The sequence below is a fragment of the Lytechinus variegatus genome, chromosome 2 (genome assembly GCF_018143015.1).
Source record: "Lytechinus variegatus isolate NC3 chromosome 2, Lvar_3.0, whole genome shotgun sequence".
In the NCBI taxonomy this organism is placed as follows: Eukaryota; Metazoa; Echinodermata; class Echinoidea; order Temnopleuroida; family Toxopneustidae; genus Lytechinus; species Lytechinus variegatus.
In genome coordinates this window covers 57,734,771-57,761,520 of record NC_054741.1, presented here as the reverse complement: position 1 = coordinate 57,761,520, position 26,750 = coordinate 57,734,771, and the positions used below count along the sequence as shown (strand labels likewise).

General features: G+C 35.4%; 1 protein-coding gene across 1 annotated transcript in view; it reads left to right on the top strand.

Annotated features, from left to right (window-relative positions):
* LOC121408459 (Fanconi anemia group J protein homolog) overlaps window positions 1-25,820 on the top strand; it is a 50,383-nt gene extending 24,563 nt beyond the window's left edge. The window contains exons 20-33 of the mRNA XM_041599936.1: window positions 700-840; window positions 1,524-1,592; window positions 2,838-2,960; window positions 3,545-3,674; window positions 5,403-5,509; window positions 6,612-6,775; window positions 7,774-7,841; window positions 9,196-9,307; window positions 10,426-11,855; window positions 12,360-12,448; window positions 13,016-13,085; window positions 14,347-14,529; window positions 23,475-23,647; window positions 24,170-25,820. Coding sequence (XP_041455870.1) covers window positions 700-840; window positions 1,524-1,592; window positions 2,838-2,960; window positions 3,545-3,674; window positions 5,403-5,509; window positions 6,612-6,775; window positions 7,774-7,841; window positions 9,196-9,307; window positions 10,426-11,855; window positions 12,360-12,448; window positions 13,016-13,085; window positions 14,347-14,529; window positions 23,475-23,647; window positions 24,170-24,232 — 2,922 coding nt within the window. The 3' untranslated portion in view covers window positions 24,233-25,820. The remainder of the gene's footprint in view (window positions 1-699; window positions 841-1,523; window positions 1,593-2,837; window positions 2,961-3,544; window positions 3,675-5,402; window positions 5,510-6,611; window positions 6,776-7,773; window positions 7,842-9,195; window positions 9,308-10,425; window positions 11,856-12,359; window positions 12,449-13,015; window positions 13,086-14,346; window positions 14,530-23,474; window positions 23,648-24,169) is intronic.
* Window positions 25,821-26,750: the final 930 nt, after the last annotated feature.

The window sequence follows — 26,750 nt, the reverse complement described above, 5'->3', positions numbered from 1 at the left end:
AGACAGTTCTTGGCATATCTTTATGAATATTCATTAGGTGGGCTGATGATATCATATCCCCACTTGTTCTTTTGTATTTTGTTATAGATAAATTGGTTTATTCTAAATTTTTCTACTAAGAACTAAAACAATTGGATTGGCAACTGATTTAGTGCATTGGTTATTTATTGCCGCAACCCTTTTTCATCATAATGAAGACACATCATTTACACATGTATGAATTTATGTATTTATGATTTCATGTAATAACATATCAAAAAGGAAAGTGGAGATGTGACATCATCAGCCAACCTTATGAATATTCCTAACGATGTGCATATAAATGTTTTTACAAAATATTGATAAACTTTAAATTTCAATAACTTTATTTGTTATCCGATTTTGATGAAATTTTAAGCATTTTGCTATGTGAATTTTACTCTACTTATTGAGATATGAATATTTTCAGCCTGGACCATCCCTTTTAATCTCAACATTCTTTATCACATTGTGCCTAAATATGCCATACCAAAGGGAGGGATTGATTTCGCCTATGAAGGGTCCTTGTATGTATTTTTCTTTCTCAAAGTGATGCAACTCAACTTTTCACAGCATTGTTAAAGGCTGATTTTATTATGTGATTTTAAAGTGGACTCAGATCCCTGGGCATACCCATACTAGTATAGAAAGAATTTCCTTTAATATTGATTTTTTTTACAGGCTTTCACAGACTTTGGGAATTCAGTTCGGACGATCATCCTGACTTCAGGAACCCTATCACCAATGAGTTCCTTTGCCTCAGAGCTTGGTGTGGCTTTTCCTATCCAGCTTGAAGCGAACCATGTCATCAAATCCTCTCAGGTGATCTTTCCCTTTCCATATCTGATGGGACTCTGATTTGTTAAAAGCCCCTTTTGGATCAATTAGGAAAGGATGTGTACCTCTTTAAATAGTGAGGAAACAATCTGTACAAATCAACATTTTATTATCTAATCTTAATGGAAAACAGCAATCAGCAATTTTGATATTTTAATTTAATATTTTGACATCCTTTTACTATTTTGATAAATTGAATAATAATTCTTTATTTTTGAAATTTTTTTGAGCATGCAAGAAATTAAACTGATGCTATATTATGTGTATGTATGATTTTGGGCCTCTGTAGCATAAAAGATTGGCCAAACAAGATATTTTACTTAGTTATTCATATTATTGCAGCTGGATTGATTATGAAATGAATCTCCACTTGCATTTTATTCTGGTACTTATAAAATTGGTGGAATAATCCTAATGTTGGTCATTTTGATATGTTAGGCAGTGTGTAACTGACTCGGCAGATATTTTTGTGAGGTGTGTCGTACAAGAATTCAAGGACAAGTTCAAAGATCACCTATCTACAAATTATTTATCCAACATTTATTTAGTCATTTAGAAATCATATGTACAGGTATTAAGCTTTCAATGAAGTGAATAAATAAACAGTGCATGAAAATATTGTATATGGCTAATTTAGATTTGATTGATTTTTGTCTCTTCATTCGTAGGTGTGGGTAGGCTCTTTAGCCTTTGGTCCCAATGGACACTCCTTGAATGCTACCTACAAAAACGCAGAGGCAAGTATATTATTACCAACATTGGTGATGAGACTAATTAATTATTGATAGACAATGAATTTAAATTAAAGCTGATATTGGGTCAGGTTAGACCGACCCACTTTCAGATGTTACCCTAACTCATGAATGATAGTGCTATCAGTAACCAGTCAGTGGTGATAGATCGCCCATTGCTACCACGTCTGAATGCTGATGTAACCATGGACAATGTGCATTGTCACACATCATACATCACAATGCAAGGTTCCCAGTCCATCAGGGAAGATCATTTTGATTTTTTTTCCAGTCAGGGAAAAATCAGGGAATTTAATTTTAAAGAATACCTTAAATCGGGGGAAAATGCCTCATACGAGGGAAAAACCAGGGAATTTTCATTAGCCCAAAAGTCGAAAGCTTGCTAGTCAGTCAGCCTCTGTTATATTTTGTTGCATATGAAAACAACATCCATTGAATGACTGGTTATAGTGGTACTAATTAGATTTACATTATTGTTTCTCAGCTTCACTGCAACAACTTAGAAAACATGCAAAACTGGGATTGGGTTTAAATAGTTATCAGGGAATTTTTAACTTCATCAGGGAAAAATCAAGGAATTTTGTTTTCTTGAAGAGCTGGGAATCCTGGGAGTGGAGGATGTGCACACATTGTGTGCGGGAATGACTGATTGAATCCGATGACTGGGGTAATAATATATCTGTAAAGTGCTTAGAAACGTCGTTCCGATGGATTAAGCGCTATATAAAAGCGGATTATTATTATTATTGCTGTTGGTGAGGTGTGCAAAGTTGCTATCTGTCGCATGTGTGGCAGTAACGTGTGAATGACAAGTTACTGATCTTCCCTGGTTACTGATAGTACATGAGGTGCAATAATGTATGAATGGGCCCATACTAGACTAATTCATCCATGGCTGATGTTGAAAATTTACTTTATATGTTTATTGTAAATGGATAACAAACCTTGTATCCCGATTTACTATATATATTATGATCTCCTGTTAAAACTCCAGCTTCTCTATCATTAAGAATCCTCTCCAAGACAGAAGTTACGCTTTTTAGGAGAGTACTTCTTCAAGGTTTAAGAATAAAACCATTAGTGCCACACTAAAGCAGGTTTTTCCACAATCTAAATCTAAGCAAATCAAAAAAGAGCCAACAAATGTTTGATCACAAGGAAAAATGTTGCTTAAACCTTGAATTAGCTATGCTGTATTAAATTGTATCGTATTATGTTATTGTTTTACAGACATTTGCATTCCAAGATGACCTTGGTCGTGTGGTGTTAGAGGTCTGTAAGGTGATACCGTATGGAGTTCTGTGCTTTGTGTCTTCGTACAGTATGATGAACAAAGTGATAGAAAGATGGACGGTAAGATGATAAAAGCCATGATGGTTGTGGTGATGGTGGCAGTGGTAGTGATATTGATGATGATGATCATCATCATAATGGTGATGATAGTAATGACAGTACTGATACCACGTAGTGAGAATGATGTCAATGATGATGATGTTGATGGCAGTGACGATGATGGTGGTCATAGTTGCGGTGGTATTTATAAAGTTAATGATTGCAAAGATAACTGATGATGACAATGATAATGTTGATCATATTGCTCTTTTTGGTTTTGCGGTGCTGTTATTTATTAATTGATCATCTTGTGATACAATACACGTATCAGACTTCAAAATAGCCTGGGGCCACAGGAGGCCATTGCCTCTGGCGCCCGCCCCTGCGATATCCTCTTACCCGTTTATTAAAGTCGATGCCACTGAAGTTGCGCCCTGTCTTCATAAATGATATTTTGAATATTGAATTACATTCCCCTTTAAAAGTGGCCTCGGTGCCCTATGCTGTCTAGCCTTCTTGAAAAAGTGCCCCTCATCAATGTGATCTTGCCCCTCCTAGATCCCATGTCAAGGCATGATGTATTCTAAACCAATGTCTTTGAACAGGCAACAGGACTGTACGACCAGCTCCAGTCTTTGAAGTCAGTGATGTGTGAAGCAAGAGGAGGTGATAAATCAGTCTTTGATGAACAACTAAGAGAGTACTATGAAACCATCAAACTATGTGAAGAAGATGGTGAGAACTCAATCCACAATCTTTATTTATCAAGAAGTCAAACATATTTCTTACAGGAATATTAATAATAATAATAATGATAAGTAAACTATTCCGAGGCGCAGAGGGATGGAGGGATTACAGGGAGAAAAAAAATACATTAACATACAGTATTCAACAAAAGTAAGAAGAAAACAGAAATAATTTTAAATACTTTTTGAATGCTTCAAGCGATCCAATTGTTTGAATCCTCAGTGGAAGAGCATTCCAGAGAGATGGAGCTGAAGGGGCAAATGCCTTTCTTAGAAAAGTCCTCAAGTTTCCCTAATCCTTATGGTATGTTTATGACTTTGATTATGTCCCATGTTATTTCTTGTATATGTACCCTCTTGAGTGATGATTTATCAAAAAATGTTTACTTATTTTTCATTTGATTCACATGGAAAATTATGGGCTTTTTTCGTACTTGATTATGCAAAATAATATTTTGTATGGAATCCAGTGGAAATTTGATACAGGCCTTTCTTAGAACTATTCAGGGCTATTTTGATTTTAAAAAAGGGAGGCGTTTTGCCCTTTGCAATGGAATATTTTTTTCCTGCCAGTTCTGAACAGCCATGGCAGTAAACCCTTGGGAGAGCAAGGTTTTTAAAGAAAAACAAACTTTGAGCCACTGTCAGAAATGGGCATTTCATGGGCCAAGGTAGTTGAGGGCTGGCAACTATGGTCATTGCCTTCATTACCTTGGGTTACAAGCAAGCCCTGGGGGGGTGTTTCACAAAGATTTAAGTATGACTTAATTGGCACTTAAATGCTGACGCGTACATGATACGCAACGCACCATCTTATTGATAGATACCCAGTAGTGCGCATCCTCATGACACAATCTGACCAATGCGGTCAAGCATTTCATACCGTATGCAACTTGGTATTTAAGTGCGACTCTATAAGTCATACTTAAATCTTTGTGAAACACCACCCTGGTCCCTGATGATACAGTCACACATGCAAAACTAATTCCTAACTGACAAAGGTATATTTCCTCTGGCATACCTTTGGTCAGTTTTAAAGGAGAATGAAACCTTTGGAACAAGATAGCTTGTGTGAAAACAGAAAAATCAAAGAAACAGATCAACCAAAGTTTGAGAAATATCAGACAAATAATGAGAAAAATATGAGCATTTTAATATTGCGATCACTAATGCTATGGATATCCTCAAATTGGCAATGCAACAGAGATGTGTGATGTCACATGTAAACAACTCTCCTCGTTACTTTAGTATATATTTCACTTAAATTGCCTCTTTTATCACATCTGTCAGTAGATCATGTGTTCTTTCTATGGGAGGGCATGTAATACAGACTTTTAAAGAATACATCATGGATAAGGAGTAGCATCACAAGAAAAAGCAGAAAGAGACATTTTGAGGGTATTTTATAGTCCATCAAAGGAAAAGTTGTCACACATCCTTGTCTCATTGCCAAATGGAGGATCTCCATAGCATTAGTGATTGCAATATTCAAATGCTCATAACTTTCTCATTATTTGTCCGATTTTTTTCAAACTTTCTTTGTTCTTATTCTCTGATTTTTATGTTTCAACACAAGCCTACTTATTCCAAAGGTTTCATTCCCATTAAGTTAGGTTTTGTTGGTGTGACTGTTGTATAAGATAACATCTGACTGAACTGATTTGATGACTGACAGATTAGTTTGGTTGTGAATCAAATTGCCTGAATTTGTCCTCAGGTTTGGAGAACCAGCGAATCACGGGAGTGCTGATGTTTGCTGTTTGCAGAGGAAAGATCAGTGAAGGCATGGACTTTGCTGACAACAATGCCAGAGCAGTTATCACTGTGAGTATTGTATGGTACATAACATAATAATAATAATAATAGGCATTCATATAGCGCCATCTATCTAGAAATATTCTATTCCGTGGCGCGTTGTTATTATTTTTACCCCGGCTTTAGCTTGAGCTGCCTCTCAGCGCTCATGCATTCAAGGAATTATTCCTGCTGGGTACCCATTCACCTCACCTGGGTCGAGTGCAGCACAGTGTGGATAAATTTCTTGCTGAAGGAAACTACGCCATGGCTTGGATTCGAACCCACGACCCTCTGTTTCAAAGTCAGAAGACTTATCCACTGGGCCACAACGCTCCACATGATGACATGATGACAACGTGAACGTAACAAGAACTCCATTTTTAATCCAGAGAAAAAGGGTGCATGGGGTGGGCAGAGGTCAAAGATTCATTTGATATTTAATGTGTTATTGCCAAGTAGAAGTGTTGAGAAAAAAAATGAGGTTAAGACAAGGACAATTGAAACAGTGTTAATTGTAATAAAATGTGACTGTATTTTCTGTAATGCTCATTAAATTTTGTGAAAATAATACTTAACAAATAGGGAGCATGTAAAAGAAAATAATATTAATCCTGAATGCAATTGAGTCTCATTTAAGTGACGAGATGGCTGCTTGGCCAAAGTTGGGGTCATTATCACAATTGAAAAGTTGATCTCTCTGCAGAAAGGATATGTGCGTCTGATAAATCATATTGACATTGATTTATTGTCATTATCATTTGTACTTAGTTCTTCATACTTTCATTCAATTTGGTGGACTCACAATACGGTGCGCCATTTACTGGTAGCAGTGGACAGGCCAATTTCTTCGGATCGACATCACGCACAGGCGCACGCAGCACACAGTACTTTGTATGTGTATTATATCCCATCTCCTAGACCCTGATAAACAGCAGCAAACGATAGGTGATGCATCGTATTGCGAATTCACCAAATTGTAGAGTCTTATGTAATTTTCCAAAAGCTTATGAAAACACTTCCATGAATTATCAACAGATATCAGGAGTTGTATTTTATTTGCAATGTATTTTTATAACATCAATATACAAGATAAGTTGAATTTACACAATCTTTTTTTTCATTCCACTAGGTTGGCATTCCATACCCAAATGTTCGCGATGCTCAGGTCGAGGCTAAACGCCATTACAATGACCAGTATGCTGCCTCTAGAGGGCTCCTATCCGGTGGCGAATGGTACGAGGTTCAGGCATACAGGGCTCTTAACCAAGCCTTGGGCAGGTGCATTAGACACAAGTGAGTCAATAATGGGATAAAAGGTTAAAGGGGTAGGCCTACTCCAGACTGAAAATGATATGATTGAAATTAAAAAAAGATTAGAATCCTTAATAACAGTTCAAATTATTGTTTCAAACAGAAACAGATAAATGATGTTTGAGAAAATTAAATAAAAAAATAAGAAAGTTCCGAGACTTTCAAATGTTAAAATCACTAAAGCTGTAGAGATCCTCCGGTTGGCAATATGACCAAGATGTTTGATCTAAGAGATTAACAACTTCTGCATTACTCTTCAACAAATTTTAATTTCAATTGTTTGTTCTATCAAGTGTATCATGTCCGTAGATCATGGTTTTTAATAAGAAGATATATATATATAAGACAGGTTTCACAAAATATGTCATGGACGAAGAGTTTGTACTTTCACTAAACTGAGCAAAATAATGTATATTTATTTAATTCAATAACTGTTATTTTTCCATCTGATTTTGATAAGATTAAAGATTTTAATAATTTGCTTGTTGAATGTTACTTTATTTCATAAAATTGTATTTCACATCTATAGATATGATTACTAGTAATCCATCTCTTGATTTTGGATTATACAATTTGTTTCTCCTTGTGCAATGTATTTATATGAATATTAGTTTCATTCATAGAAAGACATGTATTTGCTTGTAATTGATTGATGCAAAAGCAGTTATCTTATTTATTATGAATTTATTGGCCCCTACATTTAAGCTGTTATATACCAAAGACTTCAATAATAAACAGGGTAAGCTTCAGTAGTAAAGATTTGTTGTCAAGTTTTTAGGGTTTGTAAAATTATCTTCAACATGTAAATGGGTTAATTGACTTTGAGTTGTATAGTTCCAGGTGAAACTAGCGAAGGTTTTTGTAACATATTTACAACATGTGTAGCTGCAATTGTTTCTAAAAATAAATTGCAATTAAGTTTTTTGCTTGCTCTCTGCGATATATACCGAACAATGCAATTTCTATTAACTATTTTACAGGAAAGATTGGGGAGCAATCTTGTTGATTGATGAGCGTTTTAGCAGGAATCCAAAGAAATACATTTCAGGTATGTATCTTATTAAAGGAGTTTTTACCCTTCTCCATTTAAAGTAATTTTGCATTTTTAAACCATATATTCCCATGTCAAAGATTTAATATGATTGATTGATTAATTGAGAGGAGATTAAAAATACTCTCATTTATTTTTTTAAATGATGTATACAAGTGAAAACACATTAATATTTAAACATAAATATGAAACATTACGATCGTCTATGATGATATTAAACAAGTGAAAGAAAAAGGTGTACCCAAACGCTTCAAAGGCTTGGCGGAAAAAATATAAATCTACATTTTTAGTTCCAGATTTACAATTACTTAACAAAAGAAAGCATTCCTGTAAAAAAAGAAAGATTGCCTCACCAGTTTCCCTATCACAAAAGTCTATTAAATAAGAAGATATTGATATTATTATGAATTGGTACATACAGTGTATTTGTAATGATTTAGATTGTGTTCAAGTCATCAAAGTTATCAAAATGCTCAAAATTTAGGTGAGCACCATCAATAATTAGTTGCACTCTGTACAATGCATTCATGTAAAAGATATCTGAGACAATTATATATCCCCCCAGAAAAGAAGTGCAAAGTGCAAAGAAATCTGCACACTTGCATACTGTGATATTTACATCATGTTTTGAATATTGGCAGTGTTAATTTCAGGATGTAATGTACATTTGATTGACAGTTTGAAATGTAACTGACAAGAAATCTACAAGACCTGAATGTAAATTACAGGAGACTGATTGCTTGTAGATTTCAAGCTTTTGTTTGTCAGGTGGATCTGAGGAGTAAACAAGGAGGAATTTGACAGTGGTGCTATTATCTAGGGCAAAGGCCTTATTAGGTCATGGGTTGATATAAGTTTCATTGCTGTTTTAATGTTTGAATTTATTTTTTTTAAATCAGTGTTTATTGGAACATAACGTTCAACAAAGCGCCCTCTTGACAGAAACAAAAATTAAAATCAGTCATTTATTTCATTGATATTTCATTACAATTAATTCTTCTTTTAGATTATACAATATACAGTAAAATGTAGATAAGAAATATGTCAGGAAATTAAACATAATGATAGATATAATTATAATATAATGGATAAAGCCTATAATAATAATTAGTTGTTATCTTGGTTTTGATGATGGCTGTATTCATCCTATTCTTGCAGCACTTTCCCTCAACCCCTTCTGTCATTTTGCCTGATTCAGCAAATCCTATACCCTCAAGCTAGCTCTCTTACTTTCTCTATGTGCTATTTCTATGTTTTCTGAAGAAAACAGAAAATAGAGGTTTTAAAATTGAGAGATCACAATAATCCAAAGGTGTGCTTTCATTCAAAATTCTTCATTATTATCTGTCAGGTATTTCAAAGTGGGTGCGAGGCAAGGTGAATCATCATTCTCAGGCTCGAGATGCTCTCACCTCTCTTTCTGAGTTTGCCAATCTCAGGATGCAAACTTCACCTGATGCAGAGTAAGATTAATTTTTATCAAGTTTATAATGATGATGGTGATGATATTGGTGATGGTAGTGGTTTTCATGGTGATGATAGTTTATGATAATGATGGTTTCTGATAATGGGGTTGGTGATGGTAGTGGTGATTGTGGTGATGATGGTGATGATGATGATGATGGTGATGATGGTGATGGTGATGATGATGATGATGATGATGATGATGATAAAAGATGGTGGTGATGATGAAGATGATTATGATGTTTATAAGATAAGTAATCTTGCCTTCTTAACCTTAACTACATAATTCTTAAGTATTTTTGAATGTCATTGTTTGTTTACTGTTTGAAATATGTAATGAGTCTATTCATTGTTTGTATACATATGTATATGTATATGTATTCAGCCATTTAGCTGCGAATCGGGTTTAAATAAACTTGAATTAATTAAGTGAATGATTGATTGATGATAAAGATTACATTGACTATTACTTTGTTTTGATCCACCAGGATACATGTACCATATTATATACATATATTACGGAGCTATATTTTTGCCAAAGGATTATATTTTGCCTGACTGAGAAATATTCTCCTGAGGGAAATATATAGCTTCGGAGGGGAGTTGAAGTGTTATTTAATAAAAAGAAAGACCAGGCAATGTCTGTTATATTATATAGTCTATAGATTCGCCATCAGAGACTGCAATTATCGTCTGGCTTAATGATCAACTCGTAATGCTTACTGCAGCTCTGGTCCATCTAAATCACTATAGAAATTTTTTTGATAAACACAGCATGTGCGTTCTTCATGCTGCAATCGACAGGTAAACACATAAAGTAAACTACCTGATTATGCAACTTATTACCAGCGAGTGACGTCACCTTAATGAATATGCGGCAGGTTACAAAACAATGCATTACATGTATATTCACCAAGGTGTCATCAATCCTTGAATATCCTTCCAGCTATGGTCACGTGTATGGTGTGTTGATCTGTTACCGATTCAAATCTACATAGCCTATGTAATACATGTATCTAGACAACTCTCCCTATTTTTACTTAAGAATGTTAGCAGCCCTATTGAATGACTGCAGAGAATGTAAGAATGAATCTTTGATAATTCAATTCTATTTCAGCACATCTGTTTTTGATGGTTCCCAGCCCAATTCTCAGACCTTGAGTCCAGTCACTCCAAGTGCCTCTTCATTGAACACTAGCAATCTTTCCCACACGCCGTTCCGCTTTGGCCATCAAACCAGCATGCCTGGTACTCCAGAATGTGGTCAAACCAGCAGGATGGATAACACTAACCTTCCTAAGCAGGAGAAGGGTATGCTCTTTGGTCGGAGCAATGTCGGTCAGCTGTTCATTCCTATGTCCAAGAGTGCTTTAACACCTACTAGCAACTCTACGAATGACCCTACACCATTGCAACACCATATAGGTCAGCAAGGATCCATGGGTTCCTCTGTAGCAAGAGGCAATGGGCAATGTCAGACCATTGCAGAGGAAGACCAGGAAGAACAGAAAAAGGGGAGGAAGTCAAGAAGAGAGAGAAAACCTAGAGGGAAAAGAGCCCAAGAGAAACTTGATGCTGCCCAGAAAGTACCACCTCAGCAGACACTCCTGTCATTTTCACCAGCTGTAGCATCAAATGCAAACGGTTGTGTTTCCAAACAGCAGCTAGGTATGTCCCTCATCAACAAGACAAACGGTGCACCCAATGTTGTGATCATGAACAGTGGCACTTGCCAAAATGCCCAAGCAGAATCAACAAGTTTTGTTCCTGTACACTCAGTGCAAGCTTTACCAAGCATCCCAATCCACAGTGGTGGGGTCATTGATGTGACATCACCCATGAAGAGTTTGTCAAATGTAGATGAAGTGCAAAGAACTCACATACCAACTCCAAAGGCAAAACTTAAGTTTGATGATGAACCACTACCAAAAGACAAGGAGGAAGCAACAAAGACATCTTTCACATCATTTAAGAATAAACTTTCCAGGTTTGCCTTTACCAAAGATGAAAATGACAATGGGTGCCAAAAGGAGGAAAGGAATGACAACATATGTTGCAGGTTTGAAAGTTCTTGTGGAACCGTTTCTAATCAGGAAACATTAGTTAAAGGAAAAGTTGAAGAAGTACAAGATGACCATAGAGATCAAAGAACTACTTGTGTACCTACAAGTGATGAAGAGGAAGAACACTATGATGAGGACATGAGGAGAAAACAACGGGAGGAAGAAAATGGTACTCCTGTCCTCTTTGATTCTGAAATGGGAGATTCTGGAAGTGACGCACCTGGGAAACCTATTCCTTTCATCCCTCAAGGCACCAAGGCAGAACCTGAAGAATCAAGGAAGTGCAGTACTGAGGACATCTCTGAAATTACAAATGAGAATAACAGTTACATTGCAGCTGATAAGACTGATGACACAAATGAAATGAAGATTGAGAGAGACTGTGATAGATCGTCCAGGAGGTTGTCCATCAAGGGACGAAGGAATCTCAGTCGTAGAAAGGATCACGGTGAACAGATTGAAGCCAAGGAGGATGTAAATGGATGTAAGTGTAATATTTTGATATGTTGCTTGATTTTAGGTTTTTATATTTAAGTAAAAAGTGAAACAAAACTAAATTAATAAAATGAAAAGAAAATTAGACTCCACCATCTGAAGAAGTAAATGCAATTTGATTATCATTCCTCAATAGCAAGAATGAGCAGAAGATGAAAATTTTTAAAATGTTTAAATGGAAGGTAATAGAACATTTGGATAAATTTCTGCAGAAAACTCTGAGCTCTTATTGGCTGTCAGGAATTAAACGTAAACATATGATTAGTACCAGTACTTCAAATATTATTATTATCGTGCACATAAACCTGTTTTAATGAATAACATATAGGAACAGGAACATTGTCTTGTCTCTCCAGTGATTCAGTCTTCTGAATCCTAATTCTTCAATCACTAATTATCACAGTCGGGTTAAAACAGATGTTTGTGTGATAACTAGGAAAGATAACCCATCTTGTACATTAAATGGATGCTCTCTTTCCTGTTGATCAAACAGCTACTTTTCAAGAGACTAAACCTCACATGTTAGTGCGTCGGTCTGCCAGGACAAGGAGAACACCTAAGAAAGTTATCGATTCTGTCGAGGTTAGTTTACTTTTTTGTTTCCCATATTCATATTTGCGACATGCTATGTGCCAGCTTTGCCAATATTTCATCATTTTGGCAGCTCATTTTTGGTAATTACTTGAAGTTAATTTTGAGCGGAAGTTGTATTTTTGTAAATTTTGTGGGTGGTGATTGATATATTTCTGCATTGTATCATAGGTGTTGCATTTTTGTCACAAACTTATTCATTTATCCATATGTCCAAGAAATTTGAAAAATATGATCTTTTTTCAGGTTGTGAATAGCAATACTAATATTTAGTGAATTCATTGCATTTCCACATCAATTATTTTTACCCTTCTATGCCATTCATTTAAGAGCAGTCGAACAAACAAAATTTCAAAATAATTCAAGGTCAACATTGTTTTTCTTGGACACAACTCTGTAAACACAGTTTTCAGTATGAAGAGGAGTTTTTAAGCTTTATTAAACCTATAGAGCAAATTTCTTGGTATATGTTTAGGCTTTGGCACCCATGGTACTGTAAGGGTGCGAATCGGATTCCTTCATGATCAGTCTTTTACTTCCTCTTTATTTATTCCTTAGAAATCAAAGTTCTGCAAAGATGATATAGAGTGTGTCCAGTGTGGTATACCATTGGTTCGCAACTTAGATGGTAAGTCAGGGTGCTACATAAGCACTTGCCCGATTGCCCGGGGCAGGTAAAAGTTAGAGTCGGGCAAGTGTTTTGAAGTAAAGACCAAAACTACTTGCGCGGATTTGGCAAGCGAAATTCTCACAGTAGAATGACCAAAATTAGGGTCAATATGATGTGATATTGACCCTAATTTTGGTCATGGCAGGCACGATAAAATCACTTTGGAAAAAGAAATGCAACAACAAAGTAGATCAGTTCATGTCAAAAGAGAGAAAAAGGTAAATGGTTTAAATAACCACAAAACATTCCTTTGAAGAGGTAAACTTTCTTTTTCAAGGATATTTTGGGGGCAAGTGAAATAGAAATTTGGGCAAGCATATTCCAACTATTTCAAAAGTTTCTTGCCTGACTGGGCAAGTGCTTCTAAAAAGTTTTGTAGCACCCTGTAAGTCATGTACATCATTTAGCTCTTCAAGGGGATGATGCAAGAAACTTATTTGCCATTGATTGCTAATTTGCGATTGGACTCATTTTACCTATAGAAAATCAATTGATACTTTGTTTTCATGCGCAGACAATCAAACCAATTGTAAATTTGCCATCCTACATCATTCCCTATGGAGACATCTTAAAATATATTTTGTATGGTGGTAAAGTGGGAGGAATAAGTGATTATGTTTCTATTGTAAACAATATTATATTTCACATTGTATTTTCATCTTGGCTAGGTGGGGAATTAACATGTTATATTTTTTTATGAAGAAATAGTATGAAAATATAAAAAGAATTGGAAAAGAAACTGAAAAATTGATTATTGTGTGTGGACCTGTACCATGAACTACCAATGGATTTATTAGACTCTCAATAATTTGATGTACCTTTCTATGTATTTGATCAGATAAAACAAATCTTAAGCTTTCAGAGATGTTGAATTTGATGTTTTATTCTGATTTGTTTGAGTGCATATACAAACTTATAGAAGTCCTTTGAGTATGTTTGTGCCAAATAAGCCTGTACATCAAGATTTGTCACAACTATTTAATCTCTGAGATGAATTTGCTACTCTCCTCCCAGGGGTTCTAAATGGGTAGGTGTTATCAAGAAGTCCTGTTACTGCTTGAGCTTTTTATCAGGGTAGCTGTGCTAAAGACCAGATAAAAGTCCGCAATGGTTATAAACCTTGTATTGAACACTACTTGTTGCATATTAGTAGTAATATTATTATTAAATTTTTGAGGGCATTTTGAATGATAGAAAGATTTTTCAATTTTTTTTCAAGGTGTGGCATGTCTAATGCCTGAGGATGTCAAGAATAAGTACTTATCAGATGTCATGGCAACTAAAGATAGGGGTCAGAGGTCATCTTGTAGATGCGCAGTGAAAGGAGTGGAAGGATCTATAATAATGACTGATGCAAGCAATCTGGTGCATTGTAATTCTATCACTGCAGAGAATAAGTCAGGTGAGGGATAATGCGTTGTCTATGATTCTGGTAGAGCTGTTGAGATATGGTTTTACATCATTTTTGAGGGACCTCTTGATGAAGATCAATGCCTTACAAAAGTATGCAATGCATTTACTTGGTTTGAAAGCAAAAAGCCAATCAATAAATTGCGAGAAGTATGCTGTCATTACGGAAGTTCAACCAAAGTTTAAGACAATTGCCAGTAATGTGTGATGATGATCTCTTCTTTAGTTGTCACTCTATTCATGCGATATTGTTTGAATGTTATTTTAATCATTAATGATCACCCCTTCCCCCAAAAAAAAAATATTAAAAAAGTTTCATGGGTTTTATTGTGAATGAAGGTACAGTGTAGGCTCAAAATCTTGCAAGTTGGCAGGAATTACAGGTTGCTAGTTTACTACATAGTTGCTGATTGCAATATATACATCAGTATGAAGCTTCATTCATTGTGATAATGATGATTATGTATTGAATTATTTTGGCTTGGGATATTTGGTATGTGAAATGATGTTGTTAATGGCATGTGAAAGTGTGTGGTAGGTGGATGTGTTGTCTGTGGTAGGTTTGTTTGCTTATTGTGGTGAACTTGTGTTACCTCTGTTGTCAGACATGCATGTATGAATTCTACAGGAATGTCTGGTGAGCAGCCATTAAAGCAAATTGTGTTTTTAACCCAGGCGCAGATAAAGGGGAGGGAGGGGGTGATTAGCACCACCCATTCCTGAGCTCTTTTTATACGCCTGCTGTAGACGGGACGTTTTATTGTTACGGTACCATCCTCGGTGTCTGTTAGTCTGTCTGTCCGTCCGTTAACTTTTCCTTGTAAATGCAATAACTTCAGTTTGACTTTAACCTAGACTCATATAATTTAGTGTGTATGATAAAAGCATGGATCCCAGGAAGCCTATTGATTTTGAGGTCAAAAGGTCAAGGTCACAATGTGTTTTCATCTTTCCCTGCTGAAGTCCTTTTAAACGCGATAACTTTAGTTAAACTTAAACTAGGCTCGTATAATTTGGTATGTATGATACCTTCATGGATCCCAGGAAGCCTCTTGATTTTGAGGTTAAAAGGTCAAGGTCAAGTCGCCACCTTTCACTTCTTGCTTGACCAATAACTCCTTTTTCCGTGTTACAGGCAGGCGTATTATGCGCTCGCCTTAGCGACACTCCTGTTTCTGTTGATTGTCAGTGTTCAATGTTCTTAAAAAAAAATTGTGTCCAGGTATGTGAGTGGTGCTTATTGATTTTCTACTGTATGCAACACTGTACAGACTATTTTGCTTTTAAACCCCAAAAGACGCAAGGGAAGTAATGATTGATATCATTTACAATGAATAAAAAATGGTGTTTTCTGGCAATAGCATAGCTATACATTTGAGGATGAATTTGTGGTAAGGAATGGCTTTGATAAGCATCAGTGAAGTACATTGGGTTGGTGGTTAACTTTGTGGTTTTTAAAACCTGTAATACCATTTTTAGATTGCCACCCTTACATTTTATGCAACCACTATTGAACTAAGAGCGTTTGGTTCGAAAAGAGTGTGATGATTTTTATGAATGCTATTGCTACGTTGTTTCTGAATAAATGTTTATATTCATTTGGTCTACAAGCAGTTGGTGTACTTCTGAGATGGTACAACATGAGCTAATCCTATTTGATCTACTATCACTAGCGGCTCCAGGGGGGGGGGAAGGGGGGCATAGCCGGCCTGTGCGCCTCCTTTTGAGAGGCATTAAAATTTGTAATGAAAAATCGAAAAATCCTGGATCCGCCCCTGTCTACTATCACTTTAGTCTAATACCCACTTAGTTTAACTGTTATTCATTCTCATGCTAAATTGGTCTAATCGCCCTCTTTTTCCTGTTAGTCTGTCGGTCTCTGTTTGTTGGTTACAACAATTTTAACTTTTATTGTTTGAAATGCTCTCATTTCTTTATTTCTCCGTCAATTGTACTAAATACACTTGGTAGAAACGATCCTTGGGTGGTACTACAAGTGTGTTGAAGATGATGGGGTCACAAGGTCAAGTTTGTGTTCAAATTGCTCTCATTTCTTTATTTCTGCATTAATTATGTTTACACTTGGTGCAAATGATTATTAGGTATTGTGTTCATACAGATGAGAAGGTCATTGAGGGGTCAAAGGATCATATTACATATTCTATTGATCGCGATATCAGGCGAGACTCATGGTTCATGAACTACCTTGTTTTATCAAATGGAAATTTGGTTCATAAACACTTCATCTACTACTGTATCAGTGGTGTTAGACAAAATGGATATAGCCTGACAGTTTATTCTACAAAAGGGTAAATGGGTTGAACGGCAATTAGACCATATGGTTAGTAGACAAACTGATTGTAGATTAACATGGATTAGACCATGAGGGATGAGAGTACGGCCCGGGGGGGGGGGCACTTGCATTGATGAGTGTATACCACGCGCGACCCAAAAAACACTTAAAAAGGATGTCTTTTTCAAGATAGGGCACGTTACATACGTAATATAATAAGGGTGTCAAAAACACTAAAATAATGAAAAAAGGGTAATGTATCTCGCTAGGAAAGATATGCTTTTAGGGTCGAATAAAAGGGTTAAGACTAACTTGTTTTATAATGGATTTACTTTTGCCCCATAGTCAACACTATGTTGCAATGAAAAAAGAAGTAGAGAAATGTAATTCATCATGAATAAATTTCGATGATTTTTTTGTCACATAGTTTTTGGGTTTTTTCATTTGAGAAAATTTGATCTGTTAACTGTTCACACTTTGTACTACCTAATACCTCAGTCACATTTTCTCTAGGCGAGTCGAAAACAGCCCTTTAATTCTCCTATGTGTAGCTGGTACAAAACATGTTAAATGTGACTGAGATATTGGTTTCCACATTCTCTAGTTCTGAGACCAAGAAAGTGTGCTGAAAATGAAAATGGAGTGGGACTTTTGCTGACATTTTAAACTTGCAACTTATACCGGGTCTCTTCAAAATGCCTGTCATTTCAAGTGTAATATGATACTAGTAATAAAATGATGAATTGACAGGATAGAATGAATTTATTTTGACCTTGCAAGGGGATTAACTCTCATTTAGCGATACAAACCTTTCTGTTAATAAGTCTTTTTTCATTGCGATGCTTGTAATCCGATATGGATACTTTGTGGAAATCTTTATTGCTTTTCCATTATGATTCTTGACTTGCTAAAGTTAATCCCAGACAGTCTTTGATTTAAGTCGTATTGGGTCATTTACTGCAAATTATGCCACCGTCGTTCAGAAATCGTTCTGGTTAATGACAAAGGAGTGGTGGGAAATAATACAAAGAATATTCATGCAAGGTTAGATGTTGGAAATATTACAGTGAAAAATGAATATTTGATTACCGCCAATCTTTACTTAGTGGGGAAGTTGCCAATTCGAGATTGATACACGCAATTAATTTTGGTTTGAAATGGGAGATACATGGCACCAGTGGTGATTATGAATGAATGTTACACATGTATAACAATGTATTTTTAATTGAATAAAAACTTAGTACATACCCAGAGACAAAGGAGTCATTGAATGAGAAAGATTAGGATTTTGGAGAGACTGAAATATTAAATAGAGAGACAAAGAAATGGATTAGTTGTGAGAAATAATTTTGGAGATACTATATTTTGATGAGCTTGAATTTTTTAGATGATTTTTTTGAAGAGTTATATTGGAAAATGGTCTAAATCAGTGAGTCTGTCATCATTTCCCCATTGATCATTCCCCATTCATGTATTCTTATTTTGTTTAACACTTCATGTTTCAAATTTATATCCTTATATTTCTCTTTTTTATTTGCATAATTAAAAAAATGTAATATCTTCGGGTGTACCGTGTTTAACTCTTAACCTACCCAGGTAACAGTTTGGAGCCACATGATACTCACATACCTCGCTAGAGTTCAGTTCAGTTTGGTCAAATAACAATGGATAGAGAATATATTTTCAAATATTGAAACTTTGCCAGAGCGCATGGAGAAAGAGTGTGGTTTTTATCTTTTCAATTTGAAAAAATATGATCAAATATTTTATTAATAAAAAAAAGTTATAGTAACAATTGTTGAAACTTGATGGCAATTGCATAGAATTGTTTGTTTTCTGTATGATTTTTTTTGGGTCCTTCTTGAAATTTATTGGCCAAAAATTACTACCCCCCCAAAAGGATCCTATTTCATGGATGGGTTTAATATCATGCAGTCATTATTCAAGAATCAAGTATTTTGATGTGACTATACATGTTTGTCGCAGTCATTCAAGCGAGGTTGACTAAAAACTGACAAATATGGTTTGTCATTAGAAACAATGCAACATGGAGTAATTGTTTGTGGACCAATACATGACTTGCAAAAAACATGCTCATGTATTAGCGGTCAAGTAAATACAATTCATCAGTGAAAGGAAAAGGTAAAAGTAGAAACTAAAATAATCCTAAAATCAAACCAAGTCGGTTTCTTGGAACCCTCTGTCAGTTTATAGAAAACAAATACAACAAACTTGCACATACATGTATAACAGGCGAAATGGGTATATAAACCCAGTTTTCCATGTATGTAATTATCAGAGCTCTTTTACTTTGCAAAAGCATGTTGTCTGGTTAAAGCGTAAGCGGATCAAAGCAATTTTCGTCACTTCTTTCATGGCAGAGCTTGAACCAAAGCAAGTGTGCCTAAAAGCCAACATGGCTGAATTCCGGCAAATGTTCCCAACGTGCTGTGGCCTTCCCCCGGCTCATCCCGTCCTGTCACACACAAGGCTGTTAATTGAAAGGAAATGAAGTGCATCTTGCAACACTTGCCTGGGCCGTCAACCCCAAAATTGATGCGGGGTGGAGGGGGGGGGGGACATCCCCTTATTGTTCCCATTGTGGAGGCTCGACCGTCGTTTGTCACCGTCGGTGAGAAAAAGTGCAGAGAGGTTGCACACCTTATGATGGGTAGGACTTCAATCAGAGTCCATTCATAATGGAGGCTTTTCAGATGAAGAGGGGAAATTGAAGGGGAGGGTAGACAGAGGAGAGATGGAGAAGGAAGGGATGAACATGAAATGGAGATTGTAGTTGCACTCTTTTTTTCTCTCTCTTCGTAATAATGGATGTATACAGTGTGTCCCAGAAAAAGAAAAAAACACTGAGAGTTATTGATGATGTATCATTACCTAATCACAAATGGACAGATGACCTCTGTTTGTAGAGCTTATGGGTTCCCTCTTTCATGTGGTACATGTATTACTTCTTCATGCACACTTGAATGAGTAAAATCAATCTTTTAGAAAGATTGTACAAGAAAATCATTTGTCAAGCAGTTTATGAATTTTAAAAAGAGAAATCACAAGTCTCAAAAGTTATACATATCTGCTGTTAAATATACTACCCCCCAAACAAACAACCTAGAGAAAAATAACAAAGCTCTGTCCCTTTATATACAATATTTTTAATGATTTCATAAATGACATTCTACACGCTAGCTGTCAGACTTAGTCGACACTCCATTTTAATGATGATTAACCATACATACATGTATGTAAAGCTATAAGCAATCAATGAAAACAAAGTTTATTAAATGCAAGCATCATTTTGTCAGTTTTGTTATTCCTAAGATGCACTGTTTAGTGTTTTTCCCAATAATAAAAAGTGCAGAACTTATTAATTACCCTGGCTTTTGCTAAAGCTGTGCAGTCTTTAACATTCCTCAGTGCTTGAAAAAAAATAGTTAATTTCAGCCCTGCAGTTTTACCCAAATGTGATGTTTACTTGTTTGATTTCACTCTTTCATTTAAATGTTAAATGTTCAACCAGCTCTAGTAAAGGTGTAAATTGTTTAATTACTCAGTTTTGTGGATGGATAGTGAAATTTTTGTTGTGGTTTACTACTTGTCTTTTCAAGATATTTTGTACATGCATGAAAATCTTTGAATTTGTTAGTTTAAACTTGTCTCTGTGGTCTTGCTTTGATCAGGAAATGATGCTTGTTTTATATTTTTCTTTATTTATTCAACCTTTTGTTGGATATGACCCTTAAGTCCTTTGCAAGCTCATGGAGACTTAATATCATGTAATATGCACTTAACAATGCAATACATACATGGACTGTTCATTTTCATTATGGTTTACGAAAATTATCACACAAGTATTGCACATTGTTTTAAAGACTATGGATAAAAGGCATCATTTTATAAACTACACTAATACGGTATTAATCAAATTAAGTGGATTTATTTAGTCTGGTCGAAGGGACTTCTCATCAACCCCTGACATTTTCTTCAAAGTGCAACATCCGTGATTGATGGAGAATCTGCCTAAGTCCTAGTGATCGGAGTGAGCGATGATCACATCATCACGCAGTCAAATTTACTCTCAATTTACACCAAATCACCTTCCATTTAACTAAGTCTCGGGGCAGGAGAGTGGCGAACGTGGATGTGTTTTGGGTTAGGCGATGCTATCCACACCTAATGGGAGTCATGTTCCTTCATGATGGGGGAGTGATTAGGGAGGGAGAAAGTGTCACACTTTGCTCCCATACATCACACTTAGAAGAACTCCTCCGCTAGCCTTTGCATGCCATTAGAAACATCAGGTCGCCACTGGAAGGTGTCTCTAGATTTCTTCTTATGTAGAATGCCTTAGAAATTCATTAAAATCAATACAATCAAGCAGTGTATACATGTCGGGGAAAATATTGTATACATTTTTTTTTATTTCAGGTCTTCTGTTTACAACTGGTTACTTAAATCTGCCACATTGGATAGCAGTAAATGCATTGGATAACCTTTAACATTCCTGTAAAATTTTTTTTATTTTTATTTTTACTTGCTCTTTTTGATCTGTTAGGGCTCTTTGAGCATTTCAGGGGCAATTTCCCCCAGTGATAATGCTCAAGTGTACATGTATGTGTTGCATTATGTTATTGATTCTTAATAACGGTAAATGGGACGCTATTTGTGATTAGCCATATTGCCCTTTTTTAAGAGAAAGTTCTGTGACTGGGAGATCTCTTGTATCATACTTTAACAATGCTAAATTGTATCAATCATAATATTTCTTGGCATGAATAAGTATATGGATTGTCAAATAATCCATGCAAGTTTTTTATTAATTCAGTCATGGGATAATGGTGGTAATGCAATTTCTCAACTGCAAAATACATTTCTTTCATAACTCTCAATGGCCCTCAAAAGCTGATTCAATCCATTAACTTACATGTACACAACAATTTCAAATAACTACTCTTTAGCCATTCTTCGCACTTTTTTGATTAAAATGAAAAGTGAGCAGTTTGATGTCACAAACGCAAACTAGCCACGACACGTTGAATGATATCTACCCCTCAAACACTCTTAAGTGTGAATTAACCCCAATTTGGGTTAATCATGTAACAAGCCTAATGTACAACATGGCAAGGACCTTCCCTAAGGCTCCAAATGGAGGGGTGCTAAGTTTCATTTAATTCAGTCGCAGTGCCATCGATATGAATGGAAAGGTCGTGTCTTCTTATGTTAAAGTCGTCCACGTCTTGGCCTCTGAGGTTGTGGTGGCGAGAGTGCAAGATTTTCCCCTGAAGGCATTTATGGGAAGCCACGATCAAGTTCCCATTAGCCACTGTATAGGTTTACATTAGTAAGGTGTCGATGCCAATAATGTCCCGTCTTAAAAACAATATGGTTTAGAAAGGGGATTTCAGTTGGTTACTGTTCATTTCAGAAGAAGATGTTTTCTTGCGTTGTTGCAGTTTACATTGTAAATTGTTGATGATGATGAATGAATGATGATGGTGATGATGATGATGACGATGATGATGATAAAAATGTTGATGATGAATTAATGATGGTGATGATGATGATGATAATGAAATGTTGATGATGATGATAAAAATGTTGATGATTAATTAATGATGGTGATGATGATGTTGATGATGATGATGATGAAAATGTTGATGATGATGAATTAATGATGGTGATGATAATGATGATAAAAATGTTGATGATGAATTAATGATGGCGATGATGATGAGGATGAGGAGGATGAGGATAACAACGATAAAAATTATGATGATAGTAATGATATTAGAATAAATTCATGGAGTAGACTTATGCATTGTCCATGGATGCTGATGTCACTAGCCAAACAATAGTTCTCTGTTGACGAAAAATAATAATTCGACACAAAATTGAACAAAAATGAAAATTTATGAACAGAGCAATTAGATAGATGTCAGTGATAATTAAAAGATGGAAAATGAATGAAGGTTAAAAGATACATGTATCAATTCATGAATGAATGAAAAAGACAAATTTGTATTTATGAGTAAGCAAGGCTTTTTGATTGAAAGCAACAGAACTTCCAAGTGGTAAGATATACATAGTAAATTCTTCCTATTGTTTTTTTTTTAATGGAATTTAGAGTACCCGAGTGTTGAGTGATGTGGCATATAAAGAGAAATAGCTCCATCTATCATGCTTGTGCGTACATGGTATACAATCTGCACTGTAAAGAAATCAATGTTTTTGGGTGATGATTATTGTTTCTTGTCATATATACGTGTATTCTGAAATTAAATGTAATCTTTCATTCTGCCACAGCAACCAATATTTTCAAAATGGATTTTAGCTGTCAAAACTTTAATATGAAAATATATGATATTATGGAGCATGCTCTTTTATTTGAAAAGAAAGTATTCAAGTTTGTTGAAAGTTAAAGGGAAATCTGAAAAAGTGAAGACATTGTAGTGTTAAGAGAGAGTAGGTATTTTTGGTGTTCCATATACAAGTTAATCAATGATTTATTCTTGGAGACAATTTCACAATTCTTTATATTTTCCTGCATTATTTTGTCTCACTAAACCTACTTTCCTGTAAAACTGCTTTTCTTTCTCCCTTTTATAGTACCTTCCTATTTTTCCCCCATGTAGGATTGCAATTGAATGCCTTTTGGAGTTCCGAAGATGCCTGTTGTTATCAACCAATCGTATGCTCTGTTTGTGATGACAAGAGAAAGCAAGGTCCTAAACTTTCTAGTACACCACCTGTGATTGGCTGCTCTGTGGTGGCAGCCGCACCAAATTCATCACAAGTGGTAGGAGAAGTGAGTTATGATTTCTTTTTATGTGGGGGGGGGGGGGCTTATGGATAAATGGGTGATGTAGATGAAATGAACCTTTCATTTTGTGTTCACATGTAATTAAACTCTGACTGTAATCATTTTTGTACGTTTGTCATTAATGCAGTTGTCAAATAATTGGTTAAGAATTTCCCTTGTTTTCCTGAAGTGATGATCAGCAGGGCCTAGTAACGTTAATGGTAGAGTCAGTTGTACTTTCGCAGGGGCCAACCCATGTACCTTTTATCAGGGAACTGAGATGTCAATGCCCTTTTACCACCACCCCCCCCCCCCCCACTCCTATCCTTTATACAGGTATTTGTGTGTGAAGTTTATAGTCAACTCCAAAATATCTTAAGATATACTCTACATTAAAAAAGTATATTTTACTTTTTTTCTGATTTTCTTTTTCTCTTTCTTTCTCCCCTTCTATGGACTACATTTACACATGTTTATTTGATTCCATCATTAACTCCTCCCCCTTTCTTTCTCTCTCTTCCCCTACAGTCATACATTTATCCTGAGGGGGTTGGTTGTTGCACTCTACTACTGTCACAAAAGAACAAATGAGTAAAGAAAATTGTCTTGAGGATGGAGAAAGTGTAAATGTATCTCATCTCCCTTTCAGGTATCTAGTGTATGCGTACAGGTGAACTTTCCCAACTACATGTACATCAGTTTTCTATCTTGTTTTAAAATGCTTAATCTTCAGGGATATTGATATGTAGGAAAAAAAATCATTATCGGAAATTGATCAGTTTGAATAGATATAAACTCTATTTCCTCCAAAATTCGAAGATGAATCCCTGCCATGTCACCCTGCAGTTGGGTAATGATTATCCTAATCAACTTTCAAAAAGTGAAGGATAAGTATCAACTTCCTTTTTTTTTGTTCTTGAACAATAATGGGAATAGATATAATTGGCATATATATCATGAGGCTACATGATCAAAGTGTTGTATGCTGAGTTAAGTTCCAGAAACTATATGAAATATTAAAGTAATGAGCTGTTGCTGTTCAGAAGAGGAACAAATTTATACTTATTTCACATGCCTGGGGCGTGTTTTATAGAGCTGTTCGTAAGTTGAGAGCAACTTGAAGAACGACTGGAGAACCTTTATTACGTGCTGAATAATCACCAATGAACATTTAATGGTGAATATAATTTACCCCAAGAAAGGATCACCAGTTCTTAAAGTCTCTCTTAATTAATGAACAGCTTTATGAAACGACCTCCTCTTCATATTGTATAGGTATATTGTTTTTTTTTTAGATTTCCAACCATGCAGTGCTTTATTATGCAAGAAGCTGGTATACTTTCATTATATCTACCCGATTCCATGAATTACTGCCTTTTCTTTTTAGTTCAGAGTGTGATATTGGTAGGAGGAAGTATTTAAGATTTTATTAAGGAGTTGAATTTCACAGGTAATAAGCTTTATCAAGCCAAGGCGCCAGCAAGTATCCCTAGATTTAAAACCGGGATCATTTTTTTTTTATTACAGACAACGGAATGCTTATGCATTACTTAATATCATGTGTCAAAGTGATTGACCGCCTACAAAGCAAGATTTTCATAAAGAATACTTTGATCTCCACTTCTGTATATTGATATCATGAATATGTCAATGATATAACGAAATGTTGCTGGGTGATATGCGTTTTTTTGAGACAGTTTCAAAGTGAAATTTAGATTTCAAACCTTAAAAATGGGGATAGACCCATCTCAAGTAGATATGAACAAATTGAGATGATACATAACTTTGTGTTGTTGAACATGCGGTGAACTAGGAAACTGTAGTGGGATATTTGTTATTCATACAAATTGATGCTTCTAGTGCTACCCTTCAGACTACTATTTCACTGTCTTTTAGTGCTGTTAATTTGGGATCCAACGCAAAGTTGATGTTTGGCTTAATGTGCAGATTTTTCATCAGAGCAATTGTTGCTTGAGCAATTTCAAGGAACCTTTAAAGTTTATTGGCAAAGTATTTTTATCAAAACCCTGCTTATGTAGGTGGGTCAATCACTTTGATACATGATCATATTAACGTGATGTAATGTAATGGTAATAAAAGCATCGTAATAAAAAAAAATGATCCAGGGTCCCGCAACACAAAGGTTATTAATTGATCGTACGCTTGATTTCTACTATTGATTGTATATTGTAGTCAATCGTAGAAAATGTTCTACGATCATTGCCAAGCTTTGTGTTACAGGGCCCAGGTCTTAAATGTAGGGGAGATTTGCTGGCATCTTAGTTGGCCGGGTTTTTTGTTTAGTACTTTGTCCTTGTCTGTGTATCATCTGCGATCACTAATGATGGTAATTAAATGCTTGATTTGTCTTGAAATAGTACTATGTTACCCACCTTAGGAGGTGAGTTAGTACACTAGCTTTCTTGGTGATTACTTCAAGGTTTTAACGTCTGAGCTAGGTTGGCTTCTGTGTTTCCAATTGTTTCCAATTTTCAGAACCATTGCACCGAATGCCACCGATTAAGAATCAAATGAAAACCTGGAATTTGCTTAGATGTTGTAATTTTCATTATTCACATGATTAATTTTTAAATTTTCATATGATATTAAATATCAAATCCTAAATTAACAAAATGGAAGTTTGAAAAGACAATTTTCGTGCATGATTTCTCAATTTTCATCCTTGAATCCATCAACCTTCACATTACTCAAGGATATTGAGAAGTCCTTCGCAAACATTTTTTCCTTCCATCGTTACATTTTCATTCGTTTAGATTTCAAACTCTGATATCACATGAACTTTTCAAAGTGAATAGTTATTTGATCTTAACCAGCAGATTTTTCATTTATATTTTAATTGGTTTTACCAGGTTCAGATCAGTGCAATAACCTGTTTGCAAGATTAACCATGGTGACTCAACACTTTACGTTCATGATATACTGCCAATCAATTGGATTCATCATCCAAAGATTAAAAACAGAATGAATAGATGTAGTTTATTGGAATCATATTTTTATCAAGTAGTGTTGATATGTAGAAAAGTAGAAACTTGTGTATAAAGTCCACAAAATGGAGAAAAGAAGGGGGTCCATATTAGCAGAATCGAAA